This window comes from Vidua chalybeata, chromosome 5 (assembly GCF_026979565.1).
Source record: "Vidua chalybeata isolate OUT-0048 chromosome 5, bVidCha1 merged haplotype, whole genome shotgun sequence".
Lineage (NCBI taxonomy): Eukaryota > Metazoa > Chordata > Aves > Passeriformes > Viduidae > Vidua > Vidua chalybeata.
In genome coordinates, this window is record NC_071534.1 from 57,910,237 (window position 1) to 57,934,220 (window position 23,984).

The window sequence follows — 23,984 nt, forward strand, 5'->3', positions numbered from 1 at the left end:
TTATTTTATGACTGTTTGAAAGGTCATTAGCTTTATTTGCAAGAAATAATTTGAGGAGGAGAAGATTTATTATGTTGAAAAATAAATAATTGGAGCTGCCATGTAACTTCTCCTGGATTCTACAAATAACTGCTAACTTCCAGATCAAGTAAGTCAAAAATAATGAAAATCCCACTTTTTTCCTTTACATCTAGACAATACTGTGAAAAAGTAAGAGTAAGGGTGATATAGAAAATATCATATATTTTAAAAAAACATGTAAAAGGGATTTGATTATACATTAAACTACATCTTAGACATAGTATTAGCAAGCTCAACATTTTCACTAGATGGAATTGAAAATAAAAATTATTATTTGAAGTGAAGAAATTAAATACATTTTAAGTCTGTCATTATTTGTAGAGACACATAGACTTAAAATATAGATATAATTTATCATGACGATTTTAATCTAGTGTTGTTACAAGAAACAATTATGCATACTTATCAGATTCTATAAACAGCCTAGTCAAATTATAAGTATTAGAAAGAAAAACATCTTGGCTATTTTTTAATTTTAAATTCCTAATATCTACTCCAAACACTCTTCACATTTTTGTACTAATGCTAATCAAACTTTAGTACCCTGAAAAATGTTAGGCTAAAGATAACTCAGGAAAGAAACACCACAAGAAAAGATTAATGTAGAATTTTGATGATGTTTTGTCACTTCACTTTGTGAGACGATGGAAGTGAGTTATAGGGAAGGGAGTGGTGGAGCTGAGCTGCTGCCGAGATTCCCCAAGTGGCTCTGCATCCCTCCTCGAGGGTTAGTCACATTTACACACAACAGCTCATCAGGCAGGACCAAGGGCAACAACATCTGCCTGTAGAAAATGCTCATTGCTTCCCCTGTTGCCCCTAGAATACCTGAGGAAGAGTAGGATGGAAAGTGCTGTCTTGTCCTAAAAATCACAGTGGTTGTAGCAGAGACGAGCTGGACCTGAAAGACAAATTCACTTGGGACAACAAGATGCTCATGACTCCCTTGGGAAAGGGTGACGGCTTTGGCAGCAGCTTGTATGGAAACACCAGGGGTAGAAGAAGGGCAGCAGCAACCAGAGCATCGCCTCTTCCACATCAGCTGCCTCACCTGGCTTTCAGCATCCTTCTCCTTTGTCTGTCAATCCCTGTACCACCAGTTCCTTCTCTGCCAGCCTGGGGGCATGGAGAGCAGCTGTCCTGGTGCTCACAGGGAGGAGGAGGCCCTGCAGAAGGGCCTGTGGCCCTGCTGGGAGGCTGCAAACCATCCCGGGGGCAGCCATTGCCCCTACCCGCAGTGCCAGCAGCACCCAGGGCAGCCCTCCCTCCCTGCCTCCTCAGCAGCAGAAAATGAACTGGGTGGGTGGCAGTCGGTAAGTGAAACTCTTCAAAGCCAACAGAAACGGCTCCATCCTGTGTCAGTGTCCCTCACAGACTGGGCACTGCCATGGTGTGTTTAACAACCCTGATGACCCCCCTGATGACACAACCAGGCACTGCCATGTTGTGTGTGGCAGCCATGGTGTCCCCTCACAAACTGAGCACAGCCATGGTGTGTGTTTCAGGCCTCATTTCCCCTCACAAACTGGGCATAGCCGTGGTGTTTGTGACCAAACGAGTGTCTCTCCATGGTACAGTAGTGCCACGGTGTGTGTGTTTCAGGCCTGCTGTCCCCTCACAGACCAGCAGGCCATGGTGTGTGACAGCCCCGGAGTCCCCTCCTGAGCCAGACTGTGAGAAGGTGCAGGTGCCCTCCCACCCCAGGCAGGGGGTCACGTTTGGGCTCAGTGTCTCTCCACAGACAGGGGCTGGATGAGGCCCTTTTCACACTCCCACAAAAAGCAGTGGTTACCATTTGGGGAAAAGAATGTACAGGTATTGAGATTCACTGAAATAGTAAAACATCACAAACTGAGTTGTAATGATAAAGAAAGAAAAAAGATTATGTTCTCTTTCTTTGGGTGCTGTGTCTTCTGCCAATCTACTAGAAATGTAAACCCCACAGATTTTGTCAGCCATTGGGAAGCAGCATTGCTGCACATGGCTTGGTAATCATCCAGGCTCTATGCAGAATCAAACTAACACCTTACCCATCTGAAAGTCTTCCCAGCAAATTGAGTTTTCTGAATGTTGCCTCAGTGAAGCAGGAGGAAGGGAGAGTTTCACTTGGAAAAAAACCCAAAACACCAACCCAAGCTTTGTCCTAAATGCCTGTCTCCCATAGCCTCTGTGAGAAAACACAGTGTGTAAGAGTACTGCACACATTTAGCAAATACAAATCAACCTGCTGCTTGCTGCTGCTGGTCATATCTGTCAGGGTTCCTTGGGTGAATCTGGGGTTTACATTTTAGGTGTCACAAAAACTACACATCACTGGGTTCCTCCTACTGCAAGGGTAAATGTTACATGCATGTGTTTGGAAAGTTTGCTCTAACTCTAAGCAGAAGGTAATTCCATATTTTTAAGAATGGTATTTCCATATTTTTAAGACTTTTCCTCACAAAAAGTCCTAATCTTACTGACCTAAGGACTGCAGCCAGGCTCACTCTGCTCATTGAACAGTGACCCCAACTTCCAATTTTATACACCAAGTCCTATAGGCATTTCACATAAGACTATGTTTGAAAGGTGAGACAAGCAGTTGGGAGGTATAACTGTCTCCTATATTGCACAAACAACAGCAACTTGTAGTGTCAATATAGTTTGCTTTCCTGTTTTACAAAAGGTCTCCAGTATTCTGGAAAGTCCCAAAATGTAAAAGCTCATATAGTGCTCCTTTTGTTTGCTAATATTGTTTTGTAGCTATGTTGCAGCATGACAAAGAAAATTAGCAGAAAATAATATATTGACAAAGATTTCTTAAGTTTTAAGAAATTACAAATTGATAAAATGTGCATTACAAGTCGAATGACTAAAAGCTTTTTGTGTTTTCTTTTTTCATGTTAAATGTGTTGGTAGCCTAATATCGAATGTGGTCCTATGCCTACTGGAGTAAACTGGGATCGGTCAAATTACTTCAATAGAGATATGTTGATTTTAATACCTGAAGGTTTGATCCATTAAAACATAACAAACATAATATAACATAACATGTAACATAACATAACATAACATTACATAATATATAACATTAATGTATTTGTGTCCTAAAACCTCAGAACCATTGATGAGTAATTCAAGCCATGACTCAAGATTATACATTTGCAATTAAAATAATAATTATTTGCATTTTACAGAAGCAGAATCATATTAAAACAAGAAAGGAGAAAACAAAAGGTAAACCATTTCGGCCATACTGGATTTTATATTGTTATATAAAAGCTTTAGTGGGTTCACTGAGGTAAAACTTTCAAAGCATTTGGAATGAGATTCAAAACAGTAGCTAAAGAGTTACAATGTGTTTCCCTTACTTTTAGGGGAAAAGTCTTGTTCTAGAGTTATTAAACTGAATTACAACAGAAAAGGTGTGAATGAATGAATGAATGAATGAATGAATGAATGAATTAATTAATTAATTAATCAATTAATTAATTAATTAGCCCGTGCCCAGTTTTGGTTCTCCTGGATTACTTCTGTTACCATATTGTGTTGGTATGTGGGGACACAAGGGGTTGCTTGAAGTCTCAGGTGATGACCAGTGGTCAGCTGGCCCAATGCACACATACACAGCCATTCTTCTGGGCCATGTAAAAATATGTTAGGCTCACTAAAGTCCTTCTCCTGGCATTTGCAAAAAGAGGACAGCTTATTTGTATTTTGAATTTGAAAGTGAAATAAGGAAATCAAACTTATCCCTGGCATAGCAGAAGACATTTCAAACAGGAAAGAGAAAGAAAACAGCAAGAGAAAAAGACTATAACCATAGTAAGTGGAGTCAGTTTCCTCCTCAGCAGCAGGGAAGAAAGAGGCTGTATAGGGAAGCTACACCACTGAAGCTGATAACCCCAATACCCAGAGCAGGTGCACAGGCATATAGAGGTAGAGGAAAAACAGGCTGACTCTACAGAGACAATTACTCAAATTAAAACATTTATATATTGGAATGTGGGACCAATCAGCAGCTTGTCCTCATCACTTTTCCAGTGTCCTGGAGGCCTGTGAGCTCTCTGTTTTCTCAGGGATTACTGGTCTAAGCCACATAATTTTTATTACAACTATGTAATTTGTTTCAGTGGAGAGGGAAAACAGGAAAAGTCAGGATTGTTTTTATTAATGTAGTACTAAATTGCTAAACACAGTGGTAATTTTCTAATTGCCATTATACAATTATTAATCATTTAGTAATTTAGAGGTGATGGGGAAAAAACACTGAAGGGAAGTGGTTACATTTTGGGGGTGTGGACCCTAAAGTAACATGAATTTTGAAATGTTGATTTGTACCCAGGATGATTTTACCTTACTGAAGATATTAGTCTTAACTGTAGAACAAATATTTTCCATAGATAATATCATCCTAGGAAACTAAAGATAATAATAAATTATACTAAAAGTTAGTTACCAACATGTAAAGTATAACATACCAAACATGTTAGGTATATTAGTTACATGTAACCTCTATCATGACAGGGGTTACATTTCAGAAGAAAAGCCAATGCTATTTTTTGTTTTGGCATAGCCTTCAGTTTTCAATATCCTTACTTTGTTTAGAAGAAAATCTTACTGGGTTTATTTATTCATCTGCTGTACTTAATGATTTTAGGATGGTTATTAATAGTCTGCAAAATGGAGAGGCTTGATTCCTGTGTTATTGTCCTGATATATTCAAAGTGTCAATCATATCTCTTTTTATTCCTTGTAACAAAAATTCTTTCTGAATTTCTTGAATCTTAGAGACTTTTCTTTTTTACTTTTTCCTCTGCCTTTTTCTTTTTTTGTCAGAAGACTATTTTCTTGGTCAAGAGAGACAAATTTGGAAAATGATAAACTCTTTGTGTCATTATAGATGGCACATCTAGTGCATGTAATCTTGCTGATTTGCTTAATATAAGATTTGCATATCTTATATGCTTCCTGAAAAGAACCTTTAAATTTTTTTAGGACTGTTTCCTTGCCACATTTGGTATCTTTTATTTTAAGAAATACTTTTAGTGGCTGTACACAAAGTTTGAGAAATGAGCATTTAAGGACTAAATTTTTGGCATCAAGATAATAATGATTTATTTTGAATATAACCAAATTATATTTGCATTCTTTTTCAAGGCAATAAAAATAAATTCAGAGCAACCAGGGCATGAGAATTCAGAGATACTTAAACATGTGCTTTTATACTGGGAATAGTTTGCTAAGTCTTGCTTGCTAATTTCAAAAGAATTACCTATACTGGTAATGTGTTGTTGAAGCTTCTATCAAAAAGTTATTCTCTCCTTCAAAAAATTAAGGAATACTTTGAAAGAAAGAAACTTAAGTCAAAAATGAAGCTCCTGGAAGTATCATCTCCTAAAAGTTCAGCAGTCAGTTTGGATCTTCTTAATCTATATGTGGTTAACCAGATATCAACCAAAAAAGACAGCACTGGTGAGTTCTGGGTATTCTGACACATCAGAATTAGTTATTCTTAACTGCTGTTATTTTAGTTCTTGTTCTTCCATTTACATCTTAAACCTCAAGTAAATGTTGTTTTATTTTTAAAGTAAAAAATTGATGTTAATACGAAAATGATGATTGAATAAAAAGACTGGGCATAAGAGGAATCAAACAACCTTGGCTCCTGCCTACTTCACCTTTAAAGCCTTGTGCAGTGTCTTGGTTCCAGACCAAGCCAGGGTGAATGTTTGCAGTAGCCAGGACAGGCCTGGCCAGGACCTTGAAGTGATTCTACACCTCCTCACATGCACAGGGGAAGGAGTCCCATCCAGTGGGGCAGTAGGAAGCAAGTGGCAGGGAACATTGTGCTCCCTGTGGTGAGCACCTGCCTGTGAATCATCACTCTGTTATGAATATAATTTCTTATTTCATTGCTCTTTCCAGTAAATTGTTCTTATCTCAACCCATGATCTTTACCTTTTGTGCCTCCAATTCTTCTCTCCATCCTTTGCAGAGTGATGGGGAGAGGGAGAAGGAAAGGGAGAGGGAGATGGAAAGGAGAGAGAAGGGAGAAGGAACAAGTGGCACATGGTTTGAAGTGTTTCAGTGGGAACACTAAATTGGAGAGTACTGTTTCTAAACCACTGCACACACTTATTACCTTCCCTATTCTATTCATTAATTTTACCCCACATTCATTTCTTTTCCTCTTTGCTGTTGAGTGGGTCCATTTCCTATCCATTTCCTTTTTCATAACTTTAGAGGCATTTGGAATAGTCTTGTCAGTTCTACCCAGATTATTTTTCTTAAAATCCATTATTAAACTTTTTGAGAAACATGACTAAAACTTGAGTCCTAGCTCTTTAAATGTAGATGTGGTACTTAAGGATATGGTTTAATGGTGGACTTGGCAGTGCTAGTTTAATGGCTGAATTTGATGAGCTTAAAGGTCTTCTTCAACCTAAATGGTTCTGTGATTCTATGATTCTTGTAATCTGTGACAGATTCATAAACCAGATTATGGAACATTTTTTGTCCTATGCTCAGAAGAGTAAAAGGTGACTGAGGGAAGGCAGCAGCCTTCTGTACGCATGCAGGGGCTGACTCAATAATTTTATACTATCATGCCATTTAGAATAGAGTTTTTGTATTGTTAGTAGCAAAGAAAGAAACAAATATGGTTTTAAATGGATTAAGAAATATAAAACAACAGCTTTTGTACTCTAATGAAAATTCAGGAATCTCAAAACTTTCTCCAAGCCCAGCGCTGACATAACAAATACATTCATTGCAGAGAACGTGAGGAAGCCAGTCCACATTGATATCACTGAAGATGAACAAAAACCCATCAGGAGACATAACTTAGAGCTTCCCACATCACCCCTGCGTACACAACATAAATCAAACTTAAATGATCTCCAGAGCAGGTACTTGTATAAAATAGGCAATAGTTACACAATAGTGAGGTTCTGGGAGAGGTATTTCATTATAGTCTTAATATTTGGGGTGTTAAGAAAACATGAATATACCATTGTAAACAGGGAAATTTCATAACCATTCCTATTATTCCAGTGATACTCTTATTGTGAAAGTAATTAATGAATTCTGAATAAAAAACTGCACATGAAGCGGAGCGATTTTTTTAAAAAGGTTATGTGCCTGTACTCATGCCTGGTAGTTATACTAAGTTTATCTCAAGGAGCAGGTTATTCAAACATTATTACCTACTTACACTGTTTTCCCATCCAGCTTTGGACACCCTAAAGTGACCAACTCACAGACAAGCTGCTCATAACTGCCTAAGGATCAGGCTGTTTTAAGATATGTGGAAAAATATTTCTAAGTTATTTTGAAATTTATACTCAGAATATTTTAATCTTTTGGATCTTGTATTTCATAGGCTGTTTTTTTTCATTTTACAAGGTTACAAAAGCAAGTTTTGGACAGCAGAAGACAGCATCTCTCAGAAAAAGTAAAATACCAGCATAAAGTAAGCTTATTGTTCTTATGATATAAGATTAAAAATGTGTAGTAATTACTGTATTTTTAAATAATTTTTCCAAGAGTGGATACTGAAACACATAAAGTCTTCTTTCTCTTTAAGACTATATTGATAAATTATTTTCCTGCTGCTTCTTATATATTTATTGAAAAAAAAGCTAAAAATATGTTTATATCCATCTCTCCTTAGGATAGCATTTGTGTGCATGCTTCAAATTATGTACTTACTTACATGTTTCCCTGAAATAAGCCCTTATTGCCTTCAGTTTTTTGTGAAAAGTCATATCAGAATATAGAAAATTTTCTTTTCTTTGTGGTTTATGTGCAGAGATGTAAAAGATATGGAATGGCTTGATTACTTTGAACTTTATGCTTAAATCAAAACAGTTTTAGATAAATAAAAAAATCTCTTTGTTATGTTTTGTCTAGCTGTCACAAGTAATGGAATTAGGCTCTGTTGATTCTAGTATGGAAAATGAAGACAATATGGCAAGAGTTTTTAGTGCTTGTCCGTCGTCCTCCTCTGGTTTTCAGTTCTCTAACTGTACACAGCTTTCAGAAGAAAATTTCAACACAAAACTAATGGGCAACATTTGGGAACAGATCTATGAAAAGAAGCTGCAAAACCAGGTTTGGTTAATGTTTGGCTTCCATGGAATTACTTTAAACTAACTTTCATTTATTTGTTGTGTAAAACTAGTGTAATGGTGATGGTAATTATGATTGATCATCATTTTTGTAGGCTGATGGCAATGAATATTCTGTATATATAAATATATTTATTTTATTGTTCTGAAATAAGTTTAACTTGAGCTTTTATTCACTAAACTCTCCGTGTTGCTGATATCTGCAGACAGAGAATTAGTCACATACTGGTGGATTTCTTTTGTTTCTGGCTTGTAAATTTGGTTAAAGAAACCTGAAATAATAGTTAGAAATACAGCTTTCTTAAACATACAGTTAGTGTAACTGAGTGTTGCATGATCCCAGGTGATCCCATGACCCAATTTTTTATCTTTTAATGTCTCAGTGATTAACACAGTTCTTACAGTATTTTCAGTACTCTGCTGTTTAACTCTTTACTTTTAAGAAACAGTTGAAAGTTATTTGTTCTGATGCATATTACTGTTTTTTCTGTTAACATTGTGATTTTTAAAAGAATCATCCTTAGAAAAGTGATAGCAAATATAATATGCTTTATTTTTAGCAAATATATTATTCATTGGAAATAATAAAAAAAAAAAAATGTGTTTCACCAATGGTATTCTGAAGTCTTGAGGTAAGTGAGGAAGAAATGCTCGAAGAGTTTCAGAAGGGGAGACAATGGGTTGTTCAGGGAATGAGTAGGCCAAAACTCACAGGAAGCTGACCTGAAGAAAAAAGAAGCCCAAGAAATATGTTTTCAAAACACAAAGACAGTCCACCTCTATGTGCAAGAGAATGATTAGATTCTGGAGGCCAGTTTAGCAGAATCAGGAACCCCTGACTGAGGTCAAATGCAAAGAGGAAGAGTGCATGGAGGGATGGGCAACGCAGAAAGGAGACAGAAGCATCCCCTCAGCTTGGAGCAGTGGCATTAGGATGGTCAGAGCTGAGAATCACAATGGGTGAGAAGAACAACAAGAAGGACTTCTGCAGGTGTGTCATCAAAGAAAGGAAAATGCTGTCCACTGCTAAATTGAGTTGAGACCTAGTGAAAAATGACATGGAAAAGCCTGAGGTACTCCAAGACTATTTTGCTTCAAGTTTTTCAGACAAGATCTGCTCTCTGGCTCATCTTAAAATGCAATCAGGAGTTGGGGGGAGTTGAATGAACCAGTAGGGAAGGAACAAGTTAGAGAATGCATTGTAACGTGGACATATAGAAATGTATGAGACTGGACAGAGTTCAACCTAGTATATTCAGGGTGTTGGATGACATCACTGCAAGGCAGATATTTATCATACTTGTAAGGCTGTGGTGATCAGAGAAACTTCCCAGTGAGAAGAAATACACGAGTGTTTTGTCCATCTGCAAAAATGTAAGCATGATCATCTCACCTCTGTCCCTGGAAGGATTAAGGAACTAAGCTCCCAGAGGCAATTTCAAGGTACATGAGGAACAAGAAGGTGTCTGCAAACAGACATTTCCAAGGTCATACTCTGCCTGGAGGACCCAATTGCTTTCTGTGATGGAATTAGTAGCTCTGGGAATTGGAGAGAACAGGCATTATTTACCTTTAGGAAGGCTTTTGATGAAGTTTCCTATGGGATTCTAGTAGCCAAAATGGGCAGCTATGAACCAGATGAATGGAAACTAGGATGAGAAAAAACTGTCTGTTACTGTCATGCTCAAAGTTTAGCTCTGTTGGCTAAAGTTTTTTTGGCAACAATGGGGCTGTAAGGAGGTCTGGGCTTCTGCTGTAAAGATATAAATAAATAAAATACTGGGAAAATACATATATTGTTTGCAAACCCAAGATGAAAGTTTTAAAGACTGTAACAATTATGTATATTCACAGTTTGACAGCTTCTGCTGTTTTCTCAGCCAGGTAACAGCTTCGATCAAGACCCTTGGAATACCAAACCTCCAAGCCAGTGTATTTTCAGGAAGTCTGATACAGTGCTTCAGGAGCTGTTCAAGCCATTTGATAGGTAGGCAGTGATTTTACATTAATGAGGAAAATAACAGTCAAGTTTAATTAAGAAAAATACTAAAATTTGGAACCTTATTGCTACTTGTTTTTTTTCACTGACAGTTTTTTCAAATAGAAATTGAAATCAAATGGAAATACATATTTCCATTTACATACAAACATACAAAGCTATCTAAATTTGCTGAAAAGCAGCAAAATCTGAATTTTGGGTAGGCACTTGGAACCATGATCTATTTTTTGCAATGTCACAGACACGATAGTGTTGCTGAATTCACCTTGAATGATAGCACAGATTTACTAAGAGGCCACGAGGAGGGGGAAGCTGCCCCAGGTGTTATTAGTTCTAGGCAGCATTGCAAGTGCTTTTTTGACAATCTTGATGCAAAGATTGCATCAAGATAGCAATTGAGCATCTGCACCTGCATTATTTATACTAGGGATTCCAGGAACAAAGCATTTTCTTTCCTTCTCTTTCATATGTGATCCTAGTGTAGCTTTCTTTTTTTCCCTATAACTGATTCAATAATACTTCTATGAGAATATACACTTTGTTTTTAAAAGAACAGATAGAAATCAAGAATACATTTCTTTTTGTATGTGCAGATTAAAAATCTTTCAAATCAGGTGGTTTAGGGCCAGACTCATTTGTACTGAACATTTTATTTCATTTTCTTTCCAGAGGCTCTCCCTTGGACCTAGAGGTCTTACATAGCTAATCTTACTTTACTCCTATTCCATAAGTCTGCCATTTGGTTGAAAGTTCCTGTCCATCTCTAGCTTTGGCTGGATAGAGACATAAAAAGACCATACAGTATTCTGCTGTTCCTGAAGTGCCTGCAGCCTGTTTGCTTGGGGAATCAAGTGACCCATAAAATCACTGGCCAAATAATAGCTAAACACATCAGCCACCTAAACTTCCACTCTGCTTGTGGTTTCTCCTGGCTTTCTCCAGCAAAACCTAAAATAAGCTGAGTATTCACCTTGCTGTACATCTGAGCGAATTCCCAATTAATATATTTACACTGAGCCCTAAATAACCTTATATCACCTACATCTTTCATTTCTCCACCAGCTATCACATATCTGCTTATGTCACATCCTCTCATCTTCTACCCATTCATGGGTCATTAACAACATTTCTTTTCCAACTGCTGTTCAGATCCATTTCTTTGTATTGTCTTTATATTGTTTTCATCCATTGTAGCCATAAATTCTTATACCTCAAGGGATCACAATTCTGTGAAGGGAGTTTCTTTCACTGTATGTGAAAAGTAGGATGTCAATTTATACAATTGTTTAATGTAACATACTGATGTAATCAATGTGCATAATTCTGAGACCTGTGGCACCTCAATGTTATTAAATATTAATTAAAAGTTTTCATGTCATATTTCCTCATCTACTCTTAAATTTTATTTTGCATAACAAAATATTCAGCTGGAGTTGAGAAAGACTCCGAATTGCTTCACAAAATGATTTTACCTTCCTCATGTAGATCTATCCAAGTATCCTCTGAAATAAACTCTAGTGTGTTTAGCCTTCTAAAACTGTTCCGGTGAGGTTTCTGTAACTAGAGAAAACTAGTTTCTCATTTAAGTTCCACAGAATCTTTATTCCTTTCCAAGTTTGCTGATCAAAACACCCCAGGCATTTTTTCCAGTAAGAGTTTTCTGTACTACATTTCAGTTTCAAGTTCTGTTGATAGCCTTGCTCAGAATGTTTTAAAGAAAGAGCTTTTTTTTTGAATGGCCTTTTTTGCCAGATCTCTGTCTTTCAGAAGAATCTCAACTTTCTGCTCAGTTTCTGAAAGGTCAGTCAGCATATCCAGCCTGGAAAACAAACCAGTGAAAATGTTAGATTAATCGTAAAGTAAGTGAAACCATGATTGTTTTCATGTCCATAATGCTCACATGATAAAATCTTCAAAACCACTACTCTCAGAAGTGGGGCAGGGAAGTAGTGGCATAACAAAATGTCTGACTGGCCTCCTGACAGTGGAACAGAAAAATTCTGTGCTGAATCAGGATTATTGATTTCAAGTACAAATGAAAGTACTTGTTATGGGCTTTCAGTATGGAAGAGAAATATAGTCTTAAACAAACTACTTTTATGAATGGAAGAAACTATCTTCCTCTTTTTCTTTTTCTCCCCGATGTGGCCACCTTTGGTCAGCTGGTGGAGCAGCAGTGACATTCTGTGGCTGATTTTATGAACCACAATTCTCTGTCCAGGAGGATGTGCTCCATGGCTTTGTATATTTGGAGACATTAAGAAATAGAACCCCTTTTAAATCAATCTTACCATAAAGTAGATATAAAACATAATAAAATACACACTTTTTCAGTTGAAATACTGTATATTTAGGACAAAATCAAGTGTAATGACCAGTGAAGTTTTTTCTATTTTTATCATCAAATTATCATAAAGTGTTGTGTTAACAGTATTTTGCTTGTTTGTGTACTCAGCAAAACGTTTTTTCTCTTCTACCCCTGTTATACTTCATTGCCTACCCTCAGGCCAGACTACATGAATTCTGCCAGGAAAAATCCACTGATAATAACCAGTAATGAACCAGAAAACTGTGAAGGAATAAAAGAACCAATATTTCATGTTGTAAAAGAAACTGCAGAACTGAAAGATGGAAGTGGTTGTTCCTTTCTGGCACTATTTGAAGATGAGAGTCAACCAATCCATAATAATCCTTCCACAAAACATTTTAATCCTTTTTCTAACCAAAGCAATAATGACATTTTTTTCACTGTTCCTGATGTTCAAAATCAAATTACCAACAGAAATAATTCTTGTGACACTGGAAGGGTTTATCCTGCAATCAATGCAAAAGAAGATTCTGTAGACAGACAGCTTGAAGGCATTTTCACAGCTCCAGAGCTGGTTTTCCTTAAAAGCAACAATGTGTCAAGTACAAGCTACAAGGAAATAAGTGCAATTCATAAAACACACCGGCAGAACTGTCACGAGGGACAGCGCTACTTCATGCCCTGTGAGAAGAAAGAAAGAAGAGCAAACCTTGAAAAAATTGGTGCGTGTCATATTTTAAGGACATATATTCTGGGTTTTATTCTCCTTTTAAAGACATATGTTCTCATAACCAGAGATGTATCTGCTCCACTGAATACATCATGAATCTTCAGAATGCAGTCACATAATTTTAAATCCAACTATTTAAATTATTTTAAAAACCTGACAGAAACTTTTACATAAATTGTGTTTATTCTATTGCATTTCAAAATGAAGGTTTACTTTTTTTTTTTTTTTAATTTTAGAGACATTTGCTTATCACCATGATCAGCAGAATAGCTTAAAGGAGAATGTGCAGAATTATTCAAGAAAAAAAAGGTGAGTGTCATGGAAATTACCAATCTATTAACCAGTGATAACTGCGGAGAATTTGCTGAATTGGAGAAATCCTGCTAAGAGCACAAGAAGGCAAAATTCTAAACAGTATTACGGAGGACTCAAGTTTACTCATTTAAAATAGTACTGTACAATGTGAATAAATCTATGCACAGGAAAGCCCATTATGCCTCTGTGTATCTGCCCATAATAAGCACACAGAAATACTGTTTCATGGGGCAGTTTGAAGATCCTGAAGTTAAGCTGTTGATCTGGCTTTTCCTCTAAAATACTCTGTCTTATTCCACTGGCTACAGAGCAAGCGTCTTCTCTGGGCTATGTGAATGCTCTGTGTTTTACTAAAGACTTCTTTTTCAAAGGCTGATATATAGCACCTTCCCTTTTACAAAACAACACTATCTCCTGTCATTGCTTCAATTCCATTTTGCATTTCAACAGAAATGAAGTTTATGAAAAACATATTCTTGGTGTTAAATCTCAGGTTCAGAGATAAGTCCAGTTATCTCAGTAGTGGGAAGCATTTAATGGCTACTGAAGACAAAGTAAATATTGAAAAGTCACCAGTAAGGACTTTAACTCAGAAAGAAAATAAAAATATTGGGGAAAAAAATCACTTACCAGAGAACTTGTGTTTGCATTCCTCAGTGACAACAAGTCTGTGAAAGAAACAGCCTGGAATCAGAACCATGTCTTTGTATTTGAAGAGGTAACTTTTAAAAATATGTATTTTTTTTGTCAAACCCACTGTTTGCATGATTCATTTGGGATGGAGAAGGATTGTCCACAACAGTTAGAAACTGAATATAGCTTCACTGAATTAACTGCCATGGAAGCTTCTTTTCCATCATGGCTTATATATGGAATTCAGAAAGAACTGCTGCTAGTTCAGATAGACAGGTCCACAGTTCACATGGTCTCATTCACACTTTAGCTGATGCCCGAAAGACATTGTGTAAGTTACCCATCAACACTTAGGATCAGGTTCTGCATGCAATGCCCAGACATTATATGCAGGATGCTTCAGTATTATAAAGGAGCTTTGTGCCAGTATACACATAAAAATGTTTCAGATGTCTTGCTCGTAGAAGCCTGTAGAAGCCACATATGGTGCTACTCGGGGGTAAAAATACCTCTTAAAATAATCTGTGGTACAGTGCAGTGACTCCTTTATGTAATACAGAAACTGAATGTTCCTCTCTTAACCTGAGATGCTGATTCAGCTGAACCCTCACTATTAATACCTTTTATTTTTTACTTACTTACTTTACTTACTATTTTTAACAGTTCACAACAGCACAAGAGAAAGGGTATAAGTTTGGACTGAGTTCATATCTTCATGAGATGGGTTAGTACTATTTATACATTATCACTTAAAAATGTTTTCTCTACATGTGAAACTGAAACAGTTACTTTTAAAACCAGGGAGAATGATCTTTTTAGGATGCTAACTTTGATAAGGGCTTGTATTTCTGATTCACACAGCACTGTAAAAAGACAACTAGCATTACCAGGTAACTAAGAATTAGCTGTGCTTGCTTTTCCTTGATGAGATATTCTCTTCCACTAGACTATATGCTGTCACTCCACATGTGGGCAGAGCGAGGGGAGTAAGTGAGGCAATCCTACATCCTTCCTACTCCCTCAGTAGCTGTAGGGTCAGCTGTGCTGGCTGCATTTCAGAGAAGAAGATCTCTCAGGGGCCTCCAAGAGAGAAATATATAACTTGTATGGCAGCCAGTGTGCACATGGAGTCTGCTGTGCTCTATTGCAGGCTGTGCTCTCCAGAGTCCCTCCTCCTTTTGGGTAGCACAGTTCTGCTGCTGAATAACAGCACAGCTGAGGTTTTGGGGGACCCATCTCACAACCTCTGTTAACATGTGAGAAGAGAAGAACTATCACTAAGAACTAGATTGACCTTGCTAACATTTTGTTCTTTAAACAGTATCTTAAAACTGCATCAGAAATAGTAATGTTTAATTCTATATGCTGTACTTGAGAGTTGGATCTTTGGGGATTGTTCAGTGAGTAACCTTTTCTTTCTTTTCCATCTACTTTTTCAAGATGTGGAGTCACCACTCAGCAGCCAGTCTCACAGTTACTCTCCAAGGCAAACTGAGAGCTACTTGAGCTCTAGTCCTGACACAGTGAGTAAATCATTGTGGGCTGGCAGGGCTTTATTTGAATCACATCTCTGTGCCTGAGTGCACCCTAAAGGTGGATGTATCTGGAATCTTGTTTTGTTTTGTACGAGGTAACTTCATGTGTGATGAAGACAAGAAATTACGAGCTGTAAATTTTCGTAAGTAGTTTGACATGGAATTACATAGCATGACTGTGGGAAGAGGCTAAGCAATATACTATGCTCTTCCTGTATGTATAGCTGCCTTACATTACATGCCTGTAAAGCAGAATGATTTGACATACTGTGTTTTCAGTCATTCTTGAACACAAAAATGCCATGGTGTAAGATTATAAATTGCATGTGAGAGTGGAGGTCTGCATTGGCCACCTTTTCTTCACCAAGAGCCATCCTTGGAGAAGGAATGAAAAAACCTGCAAACAATCAAAAGCAGACAGTTCTGGCCTTTCTGTTTATTTCACTTAGCTATTAGCAAGTCATTACTTTAGTCCTTAGTTACTGAACTATTTGAACAGTTACAATTGTACAATTCTGTTCAAACAGTCTGAAGAGGAAGACAAAGCCAAAACTAAGGAATATCTGAATGAACGATCCTTGAAGGCACATGTTGCCAACCTATTCTCAGCCTCAGCAAGCAGAGAGGCCCCCAAGAGCTCTCATACCCAAAGTGTGGCTTTGAAGCCCAGCAGTACTTTGGATAGAAAAGAAGCAAACAATCTTCAGGAGAAAGACTCTAATTTTTGTGTCACAGAGGACGAAAATAAAACCCACACAGCTCTGTCTCAGGACCCATCACACCGCTCCTCTAAGAGGGAGCATGTCACTAGCAGCACCAGGTGCGATGTTTGGTCGCAGACTGTAGAGAAGGTGGATGTGGGCACCCAGTGTGGCACCCTGAGGGTGTGCAGCTGTGGGGGAGCCCTCCCAGCTGCCCACAGCCCAGGCGAGGTCTCTCCTCCCAGCACTGCTGGCACCTCAGAAAAACCAGTGCGGGAGGTGCCGCAGCCCGCGGGCTCCGGCAGCGCAGCTGGGACAGACGCCTTCTCTTCTGAGACCGAGTACCTGAGTGTGGCTGGCAGGAGGACTCTAGAGGTGCTGAGCTACATTGATAAAATGAAGGAGAGAGATAAGCAGTGATCAACTGTAATGCCACGTTAGGAACACAATAGTTTTGTCCTGTTCTCAGTGTATTTCATTCAGTTGGCATATTCTGATTTTTCTAGCATGGTTAGGCAAAATATACTTTTACTGTTTGTTTGCTCTAACTATCAATAATTATGGGTTTCTGTCTACCTACTGTTATCTCAAAGTATGGGTTTCTATAGATAATCCAACTATTAACAAAGGATTTTACAATAGCCTAGTAAATAAAAACATTAGTAATTATATTGATTTCCTCATCATATATCTGCAGGATTCTTTAGTTTAGAATTTATTGACTATGTTTCTTTTAAGGTAATGGGAAGATGTTGTTCTACTACAAAAAAAAAATTTGTGTGGCTCTGAGTTCAGAGCCATTGTCTGATTCTCATCCATTTTAACAGAAAAACTTGCCTTTGTCATGTGTTCATACTAAACACAAAAATGGGAAACAGAAAATGTACATCTGCACACATAGAATATAATGCAATTTTAAAAGAACTAATTTATTAAATTTTTTAAATGCTCAATTTTCTTTCTACAGCAGATTCATTCATTTATTTTCTGGCTGTTAATCTAAAAAAAAATCTTCCACGTGTTTCTGTATTCTGTCTGTGAACTGAAAATCTGAACTACTTGCATCTTCATTTCAGTATTTATGTGAAGCTACAAGTCACAACAAATAAAAGTTTCTGATAATAATATTTCTAGGTTATATTCTTGCCTTCTAAAAAGTTCCTGGTAAAGGTGTCAGGGAGACTCACTGTTGCTAACATCTACTTACAGTTCCATACACCTTCACTTCTATACAGATATTTCTCTATCTTAACTATGTGTGTGTATCTGTGTGTATATATATAAAAACCTGTCTGTGTACATATATGTGCATATACCTATGTACATGCTGTGCTGGCATAGTGTATATGCTGTGCTGCTCTGTATATGCTGTGCTGGCATTAGCCACACCTGGCTGCATGCAGGGGTCCTCTTCACAAACTGGACTTGGGAAAAAGCTATGCTGGAGACTTTCTCAGACAGAACAGGAGATTTGCCTCTATAAGTTTAATATGTTGTGCCTTCCCCTTGGCATCTGCTGTTAAAAGATTCACTGCCGTTACTCCCACCAGGTCAGGGTTTTTTCTATGCTTTGTAGAAGGGGTGAGTGTCACTCAGCCTGGATGAGACTCGTCACCATTCTTTGTCTCTGTTCTCATCATTAAACTAGTGGCTGGTTTTGCTGCTGCTTTTTTTTTTTTTTTTTTGAGCTAAGAACCGTGTTTAAAAGAAGGTCTACGTTGCTCAACAGTTTGTAGGTTTAAGGCTGTGCTATTTTTTAAAATAGCAGCTCATAAATTTCAGTGGACTGTTCTGTACTTGGAAGAAAATAGCATTGTCTTTTATATGTATAAATTGCATACATAGGAAGTGGTTTGCACAGCCAGACTTCTAAACCATGTAACTATCACTTAGCCAATTCACTGCCCACTTCCTAAGGCTTGACATAAGCAGATTTTCTTTTTTAGGTTGCCTCAATTTGTTGTCAAAGCAAACTCCCTATTTTTTTTTTTTAAGCTGCAATCTTCTTCACAGGAGATATAATTTATTTGAATAACAGCTATGATTTTCTGAAAGCTCAGCTGTTACCCATGGTTTCTAAAGCATAGTTTTTCACTCAGTATGACAAAGTCAATTCAGATGGTGCCACACCTGCAGCGGCCCATGCTGGCTTGAATGTTGCTTTCCCAACAGTCCCTCACACCTGGTACATACCTGCCAGTCCTTCCAGTGGTGTGTGTCCAGCTTCCCAGCTGATGTGTCCCCAGCACACTTGGCCTACCAGCCTGCAATACACAGTGGCAGAGGCTAGAGAGTGGCACATAATAGTTAAAACCTCCAGCACTGTATGCTTTAGACTAAAGGTGTTTTATTACCCCAGCAGATGTAAAAGTGCCTGATGGCCAAAGAGTTCTTTGGTGTCTGGATGAGAGAGGTGCTGGTGACTCAAACAGAGATGAACTGCCATTGACTTGCAGTGGAGATTCTGCTCCTGATGTCTTTGATGGTGGCATTGTTGCTGGGACTTTTAAGCCGTGGTTAGTTTTACACTGAAGTGAGCTACCCACATTCAGGAAGATACTCCAGATCTGCAGAGCTGGCCTCTGAGCCGACATATTCCCAGTCTGTGCCTATGAACCTAAGGGCCAAAGAACGCAGGTTGGAATGGAGATGGGAAAAGAAGGACAGTTGCACCATATGGATGTATGAGTAGGGGGTTTCAAATGCTCTTTATTAAGTTATTGCTCATATTTATCATCATTAAAAGCCTCTCAGTGTTTATTGCTTATTTTCACTTCATCCACTGATACAGAAGATCTCACAATCTGTCCAGTTCCGGCCATGTTTCAGTCTGGACTGCAGTGAAATGCCATTGCTCAGTGCCAGAAACTCACCCTCTGACTGGCTGTACATAAGAGCTGCATATATGTCTCTAATGCAATAATTCACCACTTGGGATATCAATCACTGTAGATAATCATGTTTCAAAGCCTTTGGATGAAAGTATATAAATTCAAATTACATTCCCATTTTTACCTGTAATTGCAAAGCAATCAGAAGAAAGAAAACTATCTTTGTGGTGGTTTGTGTGCTGGCAATGATGACAACTAAGGCCGCATGGTCTTTTTAGCCACTAGACAGGTATTCTAAAGTAGTTACATTACTATTATTGCAATTAAAGAGGCCTGTGCTTTATCCTTAGCTCAGCACCAGTCTGCCCCTCTGCTTGGGTGCTTTCTTACCCTTGATTTTTTGTGACTTCAGGGAAGAGCTGAGTTTGGTTTAATAGCAAGTAGTAACCTCAAACTGCTTTCTTCAGCTGATAATTCAGCAGCCGATACTATTAATCCATCAATATTTGTAGTCTACAGTAATGACTGTCATCTCACTAAATGCATTCAGGCACCACCAGCTTTCTCTGAGGCAACAGCTTAGGCAGAGGCACCCCTTTTTCATCCATGCCATTCTTCCTGGCAGCATGCTGAACCTCCAGGGAGGCCATGGAAATACACATGTCTTTAACTGTTTGGTAAGCATCAATTATAAGTAGAATTTTGTTGGGGAAAAGGACAGAAGGGTACCTTTAACTAACCAAAAACACAGGAGCATTTGTTTATTGGTGGCAGTCAATGCTTCTAAACAGAGATTGAAAGACTCTCACTGAAAATACTACCATAAGCTTCAGTCAGAATCAGTTTTAATAAGCAGCTTGTAACTTAATTTCCCTCCAAAATCAGATCTAATTACAGTAACTGCAAGGTAAGGTTTTCTGGGCAAGCACCAAAAGAAGTTTGGTCATTAATGGGCAGTTTGTTGCTGGATGTTCTGCCAAGAGCCTCCCCAAACTTTGTAGAAATTCTTATTTCATTTTCATGAAGGATTATCATTATAGGAAATGAGAGGCTTAAATCTTCATACTAGTAATTATTTCTCTGGTAGAAACTGTGAATTGGCTTTTTAAGGGTTTTAACAGATAGGAGATTGAGGGAGGATGAGGTTTCCTGAAAAAAATATTTAACTCTCTGCATTCAGTGCCTACTCTGTCCTCATGAAAGTCAATGACCTTTCAGCAACGCTTCTTCAGCCTGTTCTCCCTGACAGCCTCTGACGGGTTAGAGGTGACAATCCAAGTCACCCAAATCAGAGCTTGCTTCTCCAGGGCTGGTGATGTGGAACTCCAGCCAGGTCTCCTGACTCTGCGCTGAATACTGAACATTGCCCCCTCTCCAACCATACTGCAGTGACTCCACATCCTGATGGTGCTTGCTCTAGTGCCACAGCCCTCTGGATGTGCAAGCTGACAGGACCAGCTTGAGGTGAGCTCTCACACAGTGCAGCTGCAGAGGGTGCTGGTACACCTGCTCTGTGGGAGGTGATGGGGGATCTTGGGCCCAAACACAGAGGGGTGGAGAGTGAGTCAAGATAAGGCAGGAGGCCCAAAGAGGCCTGTTGAATTATTTAACAGAGCTGAGAGAAAACATGTCCAAATGAACAATTTATTTGTGCCCGTTTGCAGAGAGAGTGCTGTGATTTACTGCCAGTGTCACACTCAGCACATGGGTGCTGGCCTGGCCCAAGGACCCAGACCTGTGGCTGATTGTAGCACAAATCAATATGTCTTACTGCAGAAGATTTATTTCATTTCCTGGGCTGGAGTCATTATTGGGAAACAGGAGATCTGTAAGTAGCTTTGCTCTCAGAGAAGCTGCACTCCATGCAAACAAATGAATTTTTGGAGAGCCCCAAAGCAGCTGAAGTTGGCAGGGATCTCCAAGCTTGCCCAGTGCAAGCCCCACTCATAGCCGGGCCAGCTGGAGCAGGGTGCTTTGGGCCACGGCCAGCTGCTATCACCAACACCCAGTTTGGGGCTGGGGGAATAAGCCCTGCCAGTTAGGGGGCTCCAGGGAAGCTGTGCCTGCTCACAGCACCTGCAGCAGATGGAGGCAGCCACAGCCTGAGCCATTTCCTCCCTGCGCTGAGAGCAAGGCAGGGGCCTGGGGCTGGAGGAAGGGGAGCTGTAGGTGTATGGGGAGGGAGGCTGGGTGCTGCTGCTGCCCTGCCCTGCTCCACCTCCTTAGAGCACAACTCCTGCCTCTCTTGCCTCTCCTCACCCACATTTCTGTGCAGCAATGAAGAGCAGCAGTGTTTCACCCCAACACCAGCTTGCAGTGCACAGCCACTGAGCTCCTCCAGCAGCCCTGCAACCTTGGGCTGCACTAACTACGGGCACTCATCACTCTCCCACCAGGAACTGTGAGGGTCCCAATGCCCCCAGTGTATCCCTGTGAATCCCACCAGCCACAAGGAAGCTTGACATATAAAGAGAATACAAAAGCTATCTCATCTGGTACCAGGCTGGAGGTGGCAGTTAGCCTTCACCCAGCTTACAAAAACTTTGCTTGCTCTTGACTTTTTCCCATCATTTTTAGCAGCCCATGAGAGGAGAGCAGTGGGGACACCAGCTCCAGCTTAGTTCCAAAGCTTCACGGGGCATCTACCTCTCCCTCAGCCCCCTCAGCCAACCTCCAGGTTATAAGTACCTCAAACACCAGGGAGAGCACAGGAGAAGCCATACAGCATGAGACTGACTGACTGCAGTCACATCTTGTGACAAACCAGTGACAGGGCAACTGATCAGACATCCTGGACAATGAAGGAGCTCGCTGGGAGCAGTTAGACAGTTTTGATGCCATCTCACCATGAATATGGTTAGAACAAGTACCAATTTCATGGCAATGCTTATTCCAAGGCATCACTTCCTAGTGGGGACGTGGCCACCTGCTGCAGGCCACAACTGCCACTTTAGGGATGGAGAAGTCATCTGGCACTTGCAGGACAGCTCCTTACATAACTGCCAACAGCCTCCCCTTTGCAACTACAGCTATGCTGAGTGACCCTGAGTGAAGGCTTCAGGTAGAAAATCTGTATGTGTGATTTGGTGACAGCTGGATGGCGACACAGGGTCTTACCAGCCTCAGCTGTGGAAATGGTTTTGAAAAGGAAAAGCTGTGGGGCTGGGAAGGCTGAAAATGCCACATATTAATGAGAAGGGCAGGATGTGCCAGCAGAGCAGGGCTTGGCTAACCCTGTTCCTGTGCCTTGTCATCATGCACAAACTGGTGGATGCAGCTGGAAACAGAGAGCTGGCTGTGGAAATGGGGACTAATTCCCTGTATATATGCAATTTTGATAGATTAGGCAATTAAAGTACACTGCAGCACTCAAGAAGTGTAAAAAAAAATTAAAAACTGAAGACTAAGCCTATGAATCTGAGTCCTGGGAAAAAAGCCCTTGCTTTTCAGAGAGATTTAGATCTTGAATCAGCTGCATTCTCAGCCCAGTTGTGCCTTCTGACTTTGCCCTCCTCTACCCAGGACAGCTTGACACTGTCCCCTGACATCACACAGTGGTGTGGCAGAGATGCTATGTCCCCACACTCACACTTCACTAACCATCCTCCATACCTTATGCCTACTTCCTTCCCCCAGGCTCTGCTCAGGATTTGCTTTGTGCTTTTTCCTGCTCATGTTGCCGTGGCAACCTGATCCAGTCTCTATTCCACAAATCACCTTGATTGTGAAGTTTAGCTAATCCAGCCCCCCTCTGCCCTCAAACTGTTCCTGTATCTCAAACTGCCTCCCTGATGGGCCCCCAAACTCTCACTGTTTCTTCAGACATGGATCTTCCCCACCTCTCCAGCCCCCTTTCTCCACCTTTAATGATATCTAAGTAACTCTCTTTCCAATGGGTATGGACATGTGATTCACTGCTTTTGTGATTGTTTTCCCTTCTCACACCTGAGCCCCCTCAAGGGATGTGCTCCCTTGGCATCAGTGCACTGCAGCTTCTACGCTCCTTACACTGAGCATAACTCTCGCATCTTTGTGAGGATCTGTGTATTCTGATCTTCTGAAGAATGATCCACAGAACAGGGCTGCTTTGGAAGCCTTTCATTTCCCTGCCCTTTTCTACCTGCAATAAAAGGCACCTAAGTCCCCCCAGTTTGGTGCTGCTGTTAATGTGTTACAAGACTGTGGGTAGGTCATTTTGGATGTGTGCTTCTCTTTCTTCCTTCACACAATACATCTTACTGCTCTGTGTATGACTCCCTGCTTTTGTTTGGCATTAAGGATTCTATCTGAGCTTTCATGGGATATCACAGCACCCAAAATCAGAGTGTGCTAGCTAAGGCAAAGGTTTCACACATCAGAAAAACAGATGGATCCTGTATCCTCCTGAAACCCAGATCCTGACATCTCCTATAAAAGTATCCAACCAAATTAAACTCACACCGCCCTCCAGATTTTTCTGTCAAAATCAAGATGCAGAAAATATTCCTGGTAATTCTGCAGTTAACTCTCAAAAGGCAAAAACTTTCTAAACTTCAGGTCTATGCAGACCTTCTCAATCACACACACACAATGCTGGTATGGGGTAGGTAACACACATTAAATGAGGGAGTGAAAACCTGCCCTGGAGACCAGCTAACAAACAGCCCCAGGATGAGACTGTGGAACTGCTGATGGCAAGTGTGTGTGACTGGTTCCCACAGAGTTCAGCTGGTTTCTTGATAGGCTGAATGTGTTAGACTG

The 23,984-nt window shown here is 39.7% G+C and overlaps 1 protein-coding gene across 2 annotated transcripts; it reads left to right on the forward strand.

Annotated features, from left to right (window-relative positions):
* Positions 1-1,330: 1,330 nt before the first annotated feature.
* On the forward strand, positions 1,331-17,538 carry C5H12orf40 (chromosome 5 C12orf40 homolog). Of its 2 annotated transcripts, none has more exons than XM_053943442.1 (13): positions 1,331-1,394; positions 3,258-3,297; positions 5,400-5,535; positions 6,839-6,971; positions 7,468-7,534; positions 7,975-8,175; positions 10,073-10,179; positions 12,698-13,221; positions 13,466-13,538; positions 14,202-14,262; positions 14,841-14,901; positions 15,618-15,700; positions 16,240-17,538. In XM_053943442.1, exons 1-13 carry the CDS (start codon positions 1,372-1,374, stop codon positions 16,831-16,833), a joined length of 2,103 nt encoding a protein of 700 aa, XP_053799417.1. In that variant the 5' UTR covers positions 1,331-1,371; the 3' UTR covers positions 16,834-17,538. The 2 variants fall into 2 exon arrangements, with proteins under 2 accessions (XP_053799417.1, XP_053799418.1); XM_053943443.1 differs by lacking the exon at positions 1,331-1,394 and adding an exon at positions 1,820-1,896.
* The last annotated feature ends 6,446 nt before the right edge of the window (positions 17,539-23,984 follow it).

Bases quoted from the DNA above. Each gene is read 5' to 3' on its own strand.
- C5H12orf40 (XM_053943442.1), top strand. From the start codon at position 1,372: ATGAACTGGGTGGGTGGCAGTCG. The intron at 7,535-7,974 runs GTAAGCTTATTG...TGTTTTGTCTAG, and splicing joins AAGTAAAATACCAGCATAAA to CTGTCACAAGTAATGGAATT. The intron at 13,222-13,465 runs GTGCGTGTCATA...TTTTAATTTTAG, and splicing joins AGCAAACCTTGAAAAAATTG to AGACATTTGCTTATCACCAT.